At 31.6% G+C, this 15,159-nt stretch overlaps 1 protein-coding gene across 2 annotated transcripts in view; it reads right to left on the bottom strand.

Moving 5' to 3' along the window:
• Positions 1-15,159, bottom strand: part of LOC145242255 (RRP12-like protein) — a 139,550-nt gene that overhangs the window by 19,237 nt on the left and 105,154 nt on the right. For both annotated transcript variants that reach the window (XM_080105265.1, XM_080105266.1), the window contains exons 26-28: positions 13,524-13,615; positions 3,398-3,544; positions 2,664-2,836 (exon numbers count right to left, since the gene is read on the bottom strand). In XM_080105265.1, coding sequence (XP_079961391.1) covers positions 2,664-2,836; positions 3,398-3,544; positions 13,524-13,615 — 412 coding nt within the window. The remainder of the gene's footprint in view (positions 1-2,663; positions 2,837-3,397; positions 3,545-13,523; positions 13,616-15,159) is intronic.

The following is a 15,159-nucleotide window of genomic DNA, read 5'->3' as shown; positions in this document are numbered from 1 at the left end:
TCTGTATAGGAGTTCATCAGGACAACATGACATGAGAATGCATAGTCACTAAATAAAGTCAAATACACAAGAACATTCACAATCGAATAAAACTAAGAAATCTCAAAAATTGAAAAACATTGTAGTTGAAAAGAAGAAAACGTTTCCCAAATTAAATCAAACAAACATGAAAAAAATTAAATCCTTAAAATTGGATGCCCTTATCTTTATATAAAGTTTACATATGTTTGGACGTAAAGAATTAATTATTATGAACTAGTTGCTAGAGCAATGTGGGCTATATTTAGTTTTATGCCAAAGGAGTGAAGAGGGGGTTTAAGCTTGTCATGAAAACATTTTTGTGTGATTATATAACAATAACGTTGCTCAAATTTCAATTTCTTTGGAATATTCCGAAGGGATTTTAAAATGGGCTCAAATGATCATTTGAAAATTCAAATATTTCAGATTAAATTTAATCCATAATCATATTAGACATCAATGAAGCCAAATTTCATGAATTTAAATTTCATCTTAAGATTCCTTAAATTCAAGACATTTTCTTGAATCAAAATCTTGTAATGGATCTTGATCAAAATTAGAATAAGGATTCTAGACATAAAATTTAATAGCATATTATGATTTTATTTAGTTTTGTAAAGGGGCACAAGAGTGAAGCAAAACTGTCCTGGAGCAGGTATTCCTTCTACCATCCTAGAAAATGACTCACACCTGAGAATATTTTATACTTTTATAAAACCATCATTTGCTCATACATGAAGCATTGTTGAATCCACCATTTAGGTTTCAAAAAACGTCTCTAATCTAATAGGTCCTGCACTATCAGCCAAGCTCTAACCTCTGTCCCATCACTGTAATATTGCCTGTGCCTGTTTTACAAGTACTTTCATTGAGTATGCTCTGATGAACTCATAGCATTTGTGCCCCCTTCAATGTACATACTCCTGACTAACCCGATAAGCAGTCCCACCCCATCCTTCACTGTTGAGGTCCCTACTCTAATATTTCCTCGATCTGATAGATTTTGGAATTCCTCCTGTTTCCTGCTTCCCTGACTGTACAGAAGTTTTAAATGTAATACAAACAAACATATCAATCCTACTATCCTCTGTTAGATAAGATTTCAAATAATAACCTTATACACACAAGTGGCAAAATGCCTTGTTTTGAGTAAAAAAAAAGGAAAAACTAATGTATATAAATATATAAGTTTTGAAAATATATATGGCAATTAAGCTACATAGAAATTTTCTGCATTTCCTCCTAAGGATTTGTCGGCCCTATCGGTGGGGCATTAGAATACGCTGACTGCCTCCCTGCAAAGGGTAAAAGTCCCTCAATGGGGGTCCTGGATATGACCTTAAACTATATCCAGTGGTGAGGCCCCAACTTGTGGACTTTGGAGAGTGTGGAGCCACCCTTTAATTACCATTGCTCCCAGGTCCACTCTGACCCGGAGTGGTAGTATCTGTTAGGGTCCCAACTATGGGTTAAATAGAAACCGACGTGAAAACAACAAATGTATTCTATTAAAAAAATTTTTCTTCAAAATCTTTGGATACGGCATTAAATAACCCGAAAAGGGTTGATATGCCGTAAAACAAAAACAATCAACCAACCAACCTAAGGATTTGTCAGGCTAAACTGCAGGCATGAAATAACAAACATGTACACACATAATAAAATTTATCTTAGGATAATGGTAAAAAAAAAAAAAAAAATGAACTAATAATAATAACGAAAATGATAAAATTATAATAAAGATTAATGATTAAACAAATACGTAAAGAAATACTCTTGGATAAAAACAATGTAAGTAAAAAACATCCAATTTAATAGCAGGTCATTCTTTGATCAAAAAGAAGGAGGAAATCCGCGGTAAAGAAACAGGTGTACATTCTCATTGGCTACATGAATGGGTGTGTGAATAACTATGAACATCTGATTGGCTGACTAGCAAACCCAGCACCGCGGAGATGTATAAAACCACAAAGCAACATTAATTTCATGCAATAGCCTGATGAATCTTCACAAGGATGAAACACAGAAAATTCAGTGTAGCTTAATTTCCATATACATTTTCAAAACTTACTACCTAGCTCTACTTACCTATCGAGCACTGTCAAAATAAATACTGAAAATATTTACATAAAATTTTAAGTAGGTACATAAAATGAAAAAAAGAATTACAATAAAGTTCACCAAGATAATCCAAAATGTCAAACATAAAATATATTACAAATATTAAAGAATTAATATTTATAAAGTAATCATCACCAGATGTAAAAGCTCAATAAAACCAAATAGGAAATAGAGCTTATGATAAGAAAAAATAATTAATAAAACATGTTGATAAACACTTTAGCAAGAGTTAAAAACATATTTATTTTTCAAAAAGGAAACACAAATTTAGTGGATTGTCCTTAATCCGTGGAGTTTCCTTTTTGAAAAATTAAACGTGTTTTTAACTCTTGCTAAAATGTTTATCAATATATTTTATTAATTCTTTTGTTCTTATAAATATATATATTTTTTACAGGTGATCATATGGGCGTCAATACTTGGAAGAATGCAAGAAACTACGAGTTACCATGTGTTGTTGACTGCAGGTCTTCAAACATGCATTGTCGAGAAGACCACATGATTTCGTATGACAAACTTACTTGTAACACTGCGGTTCGCACTGATATCCATAAAGTCAGTGATTTTATCATCTGTGTTTTCATGCAACCAACTTTGACTGCCAGATTTAGATTTTTTGCTTTTCGTTTTCCTCTCTTGTTTATCACTGTCATCTTCGAGGTCAGAATCAATTGTTTTAAGCACGTCATCCACGCTACGGGTAAAGAAAATCAAAATAGGGTTGGTTAAGAGAGAAGGTTTCAAACAGAATTTCACAAGAACTGGAGCATCTTATATGAATAGATATTTTGTATACACCATTCACAATTTAAAAAAAAAAATGTAATAACTACATTGTGGAATGTGTCTCACTTTGAAATATCTGATACCTTTACTACTTTTAGAAAATGGAAAATATTGCATCAAAAGTAAATAAATTTCCAACAAAGAAACAGGTTGCCATCGCTAGAAATCAAAACTGAAATCGTAAAATCCTGTTCTACCAACAGATTTGGAGTGACGTCATAGATTTGTAGTATAACAACAGATTTGGAGTGACGTCATAGATTTGTAGTATACCAACAGATTTGGAGTGACGTCATAGATTTGTAGTATACCAACAGATTTGGAGTGACGTCATAGATTTGTAGTATACCAACAGATTTGGAGTGACGTCATAAATTTATAGTATACATTTTAAAAAATGATTTCAAGACTCATAATTCTAGTAAAAAAAACAAAAACAAAAAAAAAACAAATGAAGTAGTATGTATACCTTTCAATAGGGGCAGGTACCTCTCCGCCGTCACTGGTTTCATCTTCCTCTGCAGTTTTCTTACGTTTCTTCCTTTTTTCTGCCTTTTGAATATTGACCAAAACTTTCCTGATGCTGTCCGGACTTTTGCTATAAATATTCTGGTATCTGAGAAACACAAACAAAACATCACAATTAACAAAATAACCGCAGCCAGAAAGGATTCAAGAATTCCTTCTATAATTTGGTTTGATTGTTTTGTTTGTTGACATAGCAACCCTTTTCGGGTTAGTTAATGCTGAATCAAGTAATTTTGAAAAAAAAGAAAGAAAGATTTTCTGCTTCAATTTCTTTATACTTTTGAATATCTATTTCTAACATAACACACGTTTACACACGTAGACCCAACACGTTGTAGCAGAGTACGTCGCAAGGAACATAGGACAAGTAATAACTCAACTTTTTTCTTTTTATAATATTTATTTCCTCATTCTCACGCCACGAGTTTCTCGTTATGGCTGTGACGTTACCCATGTCTCTAACGAGATCGTCCTCTTCAACGCTCTCTCCCTTTTATAGTTTTTTCTTTTTCCTTACCTTGACATCATTTCATAAACAGTTCAATATTTGCTTATGCACATCCACGCTCGGTTATATATTCATAATGTTTCGTTTGGTTGTTTTGTAGAAAGAAAAATTGTTGCTTTTGTTTTTGACTTTGCAGAGGTCCTGGATATGACCTTAAACTATATCCGATAGTGAGGCCCCAGTTTGCGGGCTTTGGGGAGTATGGAGCCACCCTTTAATTGCCATTGCCCCCAGGTCCACTCTGACCGGGAGTGGTAGTACCTGTTAGGATCCCAACTATGGGTTAAATAGAAACTGACATGAAAAAAAAAAAATATTCTATTAAAAAGTTTTTTCTTCAAAATGACCGGATTCAGCATTAAATAACCTGAAAAGGGTGAATATGCCGTAAAGCAAAAACAACCAACCAACTTGACTTTGCAGAACATGATTGAGTTTTGCAAAGGGAAATACAAAAAAAGCAATAATATCAATATTTGGTGCATGTTTTAGTCAGGAAGCCAGTATATTCAAACAGCCTGATCTGGTACCATCAAATGCCCTCTCCAGACCAACAGGGATCTAGGAGCATTGACAACTCCACATTCCACAGTCCCAAAATGGATCTCAATATTGGATATCTTTTAAAGTCATAACCAGAACTCCTCCATCCTTTGATCACAAAGAAAATTTCATGACAATATCCAACTAGATGATCGACTATAGTCGAGGACGACCCAAAGGCTCTCTTTTCATTAACTGCTACACTAAGGTGTAGAGAAGGGTATCACTTTATTCTCAGGATTACACCACTTGCACTTGATCTTCCCCTCATAATGGTAAGTGTTCAGCTAGAAGGCATCAAGTATCATTTTATAAGTCTTTTTCTTATGACTCCGGACTCAACTGAGGATTGAAACATGGTCTCCCGGTTTATTAGCAAATGTTCTTACCATTAAACCAAATCGGCCGGGCATGATAATGTACCTATTTACTATGCCTCCCCACGGGACAGAGTTAGACACCAGGGTCGTTTTTTAACGTGGAGAAAAGGTACAAAAATAAAAATTGTCTCAGTCGTGAAGGACCTCTCCTGCACCGAAAGAGAACAAGAAACGGAAGTGCAGCATCCGAAGAACAGATACTATGATAATGTAAATCAACACAAAAACTTTAACGTGGCTTCTTTTTTTTTTTTTTTTTTTTTTTAAAGGGAGTCACTGCTTATCAAGGCTCAAAAGCCAATCAAGGATAAAGATTGATAAGTGTCAGGAGGTGGTGAAGTAACGTAATGATGAGTCATCGAGGAAATTGGGTAGAATTTGATTATTTAAGAGAATCTGTTCACATTGAACTTGAAAACGACCATGTTGTAGTCAGCTGGAAAGCACTCGCAATATAGAGTTCCACAGGCAGTTCTAGGAAAGAAACTCTGCTCATGGAATTTGTGTTTAGTTTTAGGCATAAATAGAGAGTAGGAGGAATTGTTGATAGTCATAGCTAGATGAGTGTTTGTGAATTTTAGCTTGGAGGGTCATAGATTGAAGCTCAGTTGAGTACTTGCTATGAAAATACTGAGCAGAGATAGACTGGCAATGTTGCGTATGTGAAAAGTTGGAAGGAGGAGAATTATTAATTAGAATTCAGATAAATTAGAAATTTTAAATTTTGTTATGAAATGCATGCAACAAAGAAAAATTCAATGTGTAAGTAATTTGAATCAAATTTATGTAGATATATTAAAAAAAATTGGTATGTAACATTGGTGCAGTAGTGAAATATTGAAATTAAAAATAAGATAACAGGAAAAATTGGGGAAATATTTGTTATCTAAAAATGATGATGTACACTGAAAATTATGGAAAATAATCAAGTATTTTCATTTAAGAAATTCAACTAATATGCAGTCCTCAACCGCTACAATTTTAACTATTCAATGGAGACAATTCAAACTTTCCTTTTAAAGTAAAAATGACAAATGGTGTCACTCCATCATAGAATTGCTCATTTTTTTTACATAAATTCATTTTATTTAATGAAAATCTGCTTGATTATTTTCTGTAATTTTCAGTGTATGCTAACATTTTTCACTAACAAGTATTCATATTTTATTTTTAGTTGCCATATTCCACTAACAGAAATGCACTGAAAAATGAATCTTAGAAATAGCTCAGTAAAATAGTGAAAAAAAAAAATTCTTGTTCAGAATTCAACCCAATAAAAAACAAAAATACAGAAAAATCTTTATGATGTGAAAATATTGTATTCCAAAAGTCATGTAAATTGATCAAGTAGTTTTTTTATTTATTTATTTTTTTTATTAAGAAATGTAATTTTATGAGGAAGCGAGTGTAATGTTTGTCTTGGCTTGGTTTAGTTTGGTTATTTTGTTTTATGTCATATCAAAACTTTTCAGGTCATTTTGGTAAAAGTTTTTCCGCTTCAAGTTCTTCACAAATATTTTGTAGAGGAAAATTGTTACATTCAATTCATGTCCACATGATATAATGGTTAATAGTTCTAAGTGATAAACTTTTGGGAGGTTGAAGATTTAATCCTTACTTAATACCCTTTATGTCTAGTTTTTGTAGATTATTAAAAAAATATTTAGAACTTTGTGAGTTAGTTTGTTTAACCAACATATCGACTTTCTTTGGGTTATTTAATGTTGTATATAAAATTAAAACTGTTAAAAAAGATACTTTTGGATTTGATTTTCGCTGGGCATATTTGATTAATGTTTTGATATAGTTTCTTATTTGATGGTATTTATATTTTATGGTAAACATTTGCTTGTTTTAGGAAGTTTAGAATGGTTTTAAGGTTTTCTTTTTCAAAGAAGTTCTTTTATGTTTGTGTGGCCTTGAAGCAGTGTTGACAAATTTGTGAGATCATAGCAGTCAAGTAAAAAGTGTTCCACCGTATAAGGTTTGTGACATGGTATACATTTGGAAGGTACTTCACTTTTTAGTATATGGGAGTGATTTATGTATATGTGTCCTATCCGGATACATAAGACTACTTCTTCATATGATTTTCTGGGATCTAGTAGTTTTTTTGTTTTTTTTTTAAAGTATAGGAGTAATTTGGAAGAGTTTGTTGTTTTAGCAATTGTTTCAGTTTTCTTGCCATTTCTTTGTAATAAAATTGTTTATTGAAAGTTTGCAGTCCATGTAAGGGACCTTTATGTCACTTATTTGAAGTTTTAGGGAATTTTTTGCTCACCATATCAGCTTTTTTTTTTTCATTACCACGGAAACCATAGTGATTAGGAATCTGACAGAAGGTTTTGTGCTGCATGATAAAAAGGGTCTTTCGTAACAGTTTGATTAGTAAGGGATTGTTTAATTTTTTTTTTTTTTTAATAATTCTACTACTGATAATGAGTCTAATGTCAGGAGAGAACTTGAATGCCTACTAGACACTGTCCTCGAGTGTCTAAGGTCTCTCAGTACAGGGGTTTGCCAGAACAATCTGGTATGAGGATACTTTTTCTATAGAAGTAAACCCTGACCAAATATTCAAAATCACATAAGTATTCGCAGCCCAAATAAAATCTCCTCACTACGGCTACTCCACAGCTTTTCCGAGGAATGGTGCACCTTCTCCAAGTGATATTACCTCAAGTAATAGCACGAAGCTGGATACTCCACCAGACTAGATAAATTCTTGTTCTGGAATCCAGTAAGACCAAGAGACCAACATGAAAGATATACTACAATGTATAAAAATGGTTAATTGAGGAGAGGAAAACTATGTTCTAAATTTCTTTACTAACTCAGTGCTTGAGAGATAAAGAACTTTAATGGAACATTCGAATATCTATGTATCTCATATAGAGTTCAAGTGTTAGCCCCAGGTTGTGGGCCCCTTGATTTCTGAGAACTTCGACTGAAGTAAAATAAAAAAAAAAGAGAGAGTCTACAAATATTATGAATTTCTGGGTTTTGGTTGGTGATAATATCTAGAACCAAGTTTATGGTTGCAATTTCTGCATTATAGACTGAGGATTTATTTGGTAATCTATTTTGCCGAATAGTTTTTTTCTGAAATAGCGGCACATCCCACTTTGTTTTTATCTTTGGAACCATCCGTGTAAACGTGTGTCCAATTTGGGTAAGAATCCAGAATGTTTAGTTTTTCTCTATAATCTGAGGGATGAGTATTGGATTTAGGATATATTGTCAGGTCTAGTATGACTTTAGGTTGATTTAACAGACAAGGTGGGAGTTCTGGGAGATTTTCCTCATGGATGCTGGTTTGATCTATTGAGTTATCTGTAAGTGGTTTTATCGTTTCTTCCATGTAAAGATCAAAGGGTTTAATTGCATTTTCTTTTTTTATTTATTTTTTTAAATAGATTATGTAGTTGGAATTGAAAGTGCATTGATAGGCAGAATTTTTGGAGTTTGATTTGAGTTTTAAATAATATTGTAAGCCTAATTTTTCACGCCTCAATTTTAGTGGAGGTTCATAGGCTTCAGCATATAAGCATTCTATCAAGGAGAATTTGAATGTCCTCAAGACAGGACTTAATCTTGTGTGATGGATGGAGGTTCAGAGTTTTAAAATAACTTTTTCTGGTTAAATCATATATAAAGCTTTCATAGTCTAGTTTGGCTCGTATCAGGGTTCTATATAATTTTAGGAGTGATGACCAGGCTGATCCCCACTCAGTATTTGCTATAACCCTTAATAGTTGTAGAGTTTTGAAACATTTTTGTTTTAAATATTTTAAGTGAAGGATGAAACAGAGTTTTTTGTCAAAAATAAGTCCCAGAAATTTACATTGGTCAGCTATTTTGTTTTTTGTCCCTTTTAGGTTGAGAGTAGGGTCATTGTGCATTTTCCTATGCTTACAGAAATGGACACAGTTTTGGTTGTTGAAAATTTAAAGCCATTTTCTGCGGTCCATTGTGTTAGTTTGTTTATGCACATCTGTAGTTGGCGTTCTGAGGTATATTTTTTCTTATCTACAAGGTCATCCACATATAAAGAGCCATTTATCTCATTGTTTAGACAATTTACAATATTAATTTTTATATTAAATAGTGTAACTGATAAAATACGTCCTTGTGGGATTCCTTCTTCCTGTATTTTTGTGTCTGATAGGGTAGGTCCGATTCTTACTTTAAAACTTCTATCAGATAGAAAATCTTTTATGATGGGTAGTCTGCCCTTTAATCCAAGATTGTACAGGTCTTATTATACCCTGTCGCCATGTTGTATTGTAAGCCTTTTCTAAATCAAAAAAGATAGCTATTGCGTGTTCTTTTTTAATGAAAGCTTCTTTGATAAAGGTTTCCAATTGGATTATGTTGTCCATTGTTCCTCTTTTGTTTCTAAAACCACTTTGTATGTTGGCAATTGAGGCGTTGGTTTCCAGATACCAGTTAAGTCATTTATTTATCATTCTTTAAAATGTTTTGCAGAGACAAATTGTCAATGTAATTGATCTGAAATTTTGTGTATCTGAACTGTCTTTCTCTGGCTTAGGGATGGGGATTACAATAGCATGTTTCCAGCTATTGGGTAGTTTTCACTTGAACCCTATTTTGTTGAACGTGTTTAAAAGATGTGTTATTGATTTGGAAGGAAGTTGTTTCAGAAACTCATAATGTATCTCATCCGCCCCAGTGTGCTTCGTTTATGGCTTTTAAGAGTTCATTTTTAGTAAAAGGATAGTTGTATTCTTCTTTGTTGTTTGAGTTCAAATTTAATTTGTTTATCTTTTTTCTGTATCTTGTTTTGTCTTTTGGAAAGATTGACTGTAATTTTTACTGGAGAAATTGTTTTAAAAGGTTTCAGTGAGAAGATTTGTTATATTTTTTGTCTCTGTTATTTTAATGTTTTGTAGGAGATGATTTAAAGGGAAGGGCAAACAAATTTTTGCCTGAAATTTTCCTTACCATGTTCCATACTTGTTTGGGGTTTGTACTTGAGTTTATTTTATTTATATAATCTTTCCATTACATCATTTTGCTTCTCTGATAACTTTACGAGCTATTGCTCTTTTTTGCTTAAAAAGGTTTAGATTGTACTTTGTTCATTGGGAGTTGAATTTTCGTAAAGCAGCTTTAGCGAATAGGCGAATTGCTTTCCGGCATTCATTGTTAAACCAGAGTTTTTGTTGTTTGTCAGTTCTGCTACTTTTAGGTATACATTCATGTGCAATGGCTAGTAAAGTTTTTAAAAAAATATTCTATAGATTTATTTGGGTTTTCCTCAGAGTTTTTGTTGGCATTTTTTTTTTATATTCCTCCCATTTTGCTTTTTCATTTTCCATCGCGGGAGATGTTTTTTTTTTGTTTCTTTTGGCATTTATAGCATTGTAGTGGGTTTGGGATGTATTGTTCTACTTAGGTTCTTTCATAATCTATATCTCTGGTATTTGAGGAGAGTTAATGTTAATATGTAGGTGTTTGTGTATATTATCTCTCCAGCTTTCCTGATTATAATCTTTTTTTTTTAAATTTGTGATTCCTTGGCTTTTTAATTCGGTTTGGATTTCTTCTGTTGTGTAAACCAAGATTTCTTGGTTTCTTATAATTTCTTTGGAATAGTTTAATGTTTGATGTGGATATGATGTAATGTTTCGTGTGCTTTTTTGTAATTGTAATAAAGTTTTAGCCTGCTTTTTTTTTTTTTTAATTTGTACTTCTACCAATATTCTTCAGTTTCTTAATTTTTTTTTTACATTTTTGGGTGGTATTTTAGTTAGTGATGCATCAGAAGTAGCCTCCAGCATAATGAAGTGTAGAAAGGCTTTATCCTCATTATCTGAGTCTGTCACAGTTTCTTTGTTTTTTGTTCATAATAAAAATGAAAGGTTAATCAGCCATGCTCCCCACCCGCCTTGGAGTCCCTTATGGGTAAGAAAAACAAGGGGGTAAATCCCGTTTGCCTTGGTTCTCTAAGGCTACATGGCTGGTATACTCAAACGTGGGGAGGATTCCAAGCATTTATAATATATAGTTATGGCCACTCAAGTATGGGTTTTCTCTATATTTTATTACTCTTGTTGGTTGCCTTTGTTCCAGCTTGATTGATCCTTCAGATACTGCTTGTTAAATCAGTTTTTTTTTGTTTGGTTTGTCTGAATTAATGCTTGACATGACCAACCGATTGATTGGATCGAGCCTGTCCAACCTCCCATCTAGCCTAATGAGGGCCAAAGTGGTGTGTTGCAGTACCATATCATTATGTCCAAGACATGTTCTGCTCAACCACCAAGATCCCATCCTTAGTGCATTACGGATCACCATCCACGGTCAGTCCATTGAGGGATTTTTACTCTCTGTAGAAGGGTAGTTGGTATATTCTGATAGTAATCTGTAAAAGGTTTTGTTTTTGAGTTCTTCATATCTTCATTGTTTCGTATCTTCATTGTTTCGTATCTTCATTGTTTCGTATCTTCATACATAATGTTTGATTTGATTTCGTTTTATCTGATGGCATATCAACTATTTTTTAAAAAATATTTTAGTGTTTCAAGTCCTTTATATCTCCAGATATTCCTTCCTGTTGCCTGTCTTAGTTGTCCTGCTCCACAGCACATCAATCCTTTTGGAATATTTTATGTAGAATCCATTTACTGCATTGAAGTTGTTGTTTCAAGTTCTTCATATAGTCAAGCAACTATACATGATGTTTGGTTTGGTTATATTGCTTCATCAACCCCTTTTGGATAATTCATGTCAAACTCAGCAACTTTGTAGAAAGCTCCCATGTTTCAAGTTTCCTACATCTTTCATCACTAGTTCATAGTGTTTGGTTTCAGTGGATTCTGTTATTTTCAGTCTTGCAGCATATGATCAAGCTTTGCAAAGTGGTAAAGATTATATAATGTTTATGTTTGATGTGCTTTAAGACAGGAAGCCAGTAGTGAAGTGGAAGAGGGAGAAAAAGAGATAGTGGGAGGGGAAGAGGGGTGTTTTTGTTTTGCAAAACAATAGGTACGGGCAAAATGAATGGCGATGCTCAAAATGTATAAACATTTTGACCCCTCCATTTACTTAAAAAAAAAAAAAAAAAAAAAAAAAAAAAAAATCACCAAAAATCAGGGAATTAACCAATTTTAATGAAATTTTCAGTATTTATCAAATAATGATCTCGGAATATAATGAATTATTTTTATTTGAATCTGAGTGGAAATGTATTATTTTGTTTAAACAAAAAATACCTTTACTAAAGTTATGGTTTTCAGTAGTAAATAAAACATGCAAGACTTTATTTTTGCTTTTTTTATATACATAAAGCATCGTAATTTGTAACAATAAAAATAAAATAATTTTTATAGGAACATTACAAAAAAGCCCCTGAATCCATATTAATGAATTCTATATAAATCGAAGAAAAATGGATTTCTCGAATTACTGATACTACCGTTGATTAAGTATTGCTTATTCAATATTTTCACACAAAAAAAATTATAATTGCAAAAAATATTTCTACTATTTTTTTTTTTAAATTACAGATTTCGCATAATTTTTATATGCAAGATTTTAATAATTTCCTAGCTTGCAAGAATGTGAAACTTTCGGCGTAACATAATTTTTATATAATATTGAACAATAATTAAGAAATAAAAATTTAAAAATAGGAACATAGAAAAATAAATTAAAAAATGCAAAAATTAATACAAACGTTCAAAAAAGGAACGTATGGATGCGCGACTGGGAAAAAAAAAAAAGAACTTCCTCCCTTTTAATTACATGACGTCATTTTCACAGTCTTTCGACTGCCTGAAATTTTGGGCCTTCGTAATTTTCGTGTTTACAAAATTTTAGTTTTTTGGTTTTGGGGCTAATTAATTTATGTTTTGTACAAACAAGGTGTTTTTTTTTGTTTTTAATTCAATATCTTAGGACTTTACTAATTATCTTTGAAATAGACCCAGAAGATTAATATTTATCTTTTAAAGGATTTTTACAATGAATTTATTCAACTTCAAAATTTAACTGAATTCGTTCACTCGCCATGAAAACATTTTCATAACTTTTTTTTTCACGTGTACAAATATTTTTTCATTTTGGAAATCAAGTTTAGTCTTTAATCTTTACAATGCAATCAAAAAGTAGTCGGAAACCTACAAAGAAATTATGATAAATCGACTTTCAAAACTAGGTCCCCCATTTTTGCCCATACCTACAAAACACGGTTATGTTTTGCAACCGTATAAATATTTTAATGTACAGTGCATTTGTATCAGGTAGCCAATATTCAGACAACCTGATCTGGTAGCACCTTGTAATAACTATAATTACTATTAATCGCTAAAAACCGTTAAAAAAATAATTTCCTATATAAAAAAAATCTACTTGATCAATATCCATGATTTTTGGAATATGATATTTTTATTTCATGATGATTATGTACATCATAAAGATTTGACTTTTTGAAAATTTTTCATCATATTGAATTCTGGACAGGTATGAAGGAATGTTTAAACATTAAATCATCACTCATAAGTAAAGAATACGGGAATTTGAAATTTGATTATTAGGCAAGTTTAATATCAATGATCTTTTGAGAAAAAGCAAACAGATAAAATGAAATTTAGTAAAATTTTTCAACTCACCCAAATTTTCTTATTAACCGGGCATATATCATCTTTGTTTTAAATCTAAAATGATGGCGGGCATCTTCCTTCATCGCTGTCAGTGTTAAAATCTATAAACAAAAAATTTTAAACAAAAAGACATTAAGAAACAATAAGATCCAGAAGTTATAATAAAATAGAAAAGGAAAATAATTTATTCATTCCAAGATCAAAAGTTACATAAATTTTAAATATTAAAATAAAAAAAAATTTCTTTATATCAAAATAACTTTTCTAGATCTTTGTAAAGCAATAATACCAAAGACATTTTGGTAATCATCAAATTATAACCATTCAAATCAGGAAATATTGTCTATATATATTATATATTTGCCATCTTGTGTGTTATTTTCATCGTGCATAACTAAAATAATTGAAATTTTTTTTTTTTTTTTACAAATTTCATGTCATTTTTTGGTAAGTGAAATTTAATCATAATGGAAACAGTATTACATCAAACCCGTATAAACATTGGAGAAATTCCCTTATCTCTCAAAAAAATTACAAAAATTATATAGAAGTGCAACTTTAACTGTTGATAAAAAATTCATTTCAACAGCTAACACATTGAATCTTTGTAATATGATTCATAGCACAAAAGAGATAGAACTAGATGCTACTTTTAATAGGTTATTAATAAAAATCTCTGGTTCTTATCCGAAATTCAACCTAATAAAAAAAAAAAAAAAAGAAAAATCTTTGATGTACGCATCCATCACAAAATGAAAATGTCATATTCCAAAAATGACATAAATCAAGTAGTTTTTTTTATATAGAAAATCACGTTTTATTAGTGATTCATACCCATTACTAGGCTGATTTTGATCTCTATAGCTCTCACAATAGTTCGAATCAAGTTGTCTTCCTTTATTACATATAACAGATCAGACACACCATTATTGCTTCCTCATAAAATTTAATTTTCTTAGTTAAAATTTTTTTTTTAACTATTTAATTAATTTAGCTAATTTTTGGAATATGACACACACATGTGACAAGTACATATACCATAAGGATTTTTCTGTATTTTTTTTTTTTTTTAATTTTTTAATTAGGTTGAATTCTGGACTTGCACCAAAACTCAGATTTGTACCATGTAAAATAGATAAACACAAATTGATAATATGTCAAAAATGTGATTCACTTAAGCTTGAATTTTTTTCGTGAAAGACAATTTAAAACCATTATTGACTAGTGACCCTTTTTTCTTAACATGAGATGTTTTTATATGCATGGAGACAATACCATGCGAATTAAGTTGAAAAATATCAATATAAAAATGAAATTATCAATCATTGAAAATACCGCTGACCGTCTTAACCCAAAGACACACACACACACCATAGTATTTACTTCTTCATTATCTTATTCTGGCTATGTTAATTCTAGCATTAACGGTTGCCGAATTTGAAGCACAGTTTATAATTTGTATTCATTGAGACTTACGTGGCTAGCAGCTATATGCGAGCCAAGTCTCCTCCAGTTAAGGATTGTGGATAAAAACTCCATCATTCAACCGTTCTTGCTCATCTACTTTCAGATCTCACTTTCTCTCATCTCAACAATCTCTCTCAACCTCTTAATCTGAAACCCTAGATATCTAATTGTTTCTCAG

Source organism: Euprymna scolopes, chromosome 21 (assembly GCF_053919585.1).
Source record: "Euprymna scolopes isolate OS-2025 chromosome 21, ASM5391958v1, whole genome shotgun sequence".
NCBI classification, from domain to species: domain Eukaryota; kingdom Metazoa; phylum Mollusca; class Cephalopoda; order Sepiida; family Sepiolidae; genus Euprymna; species Euprymna scolopes.
The sequence above is the reverse complement of the archived record's forward strand: the minus strand, read 5'-3'. Positions and strand labels throughout refer to the sequence as shown.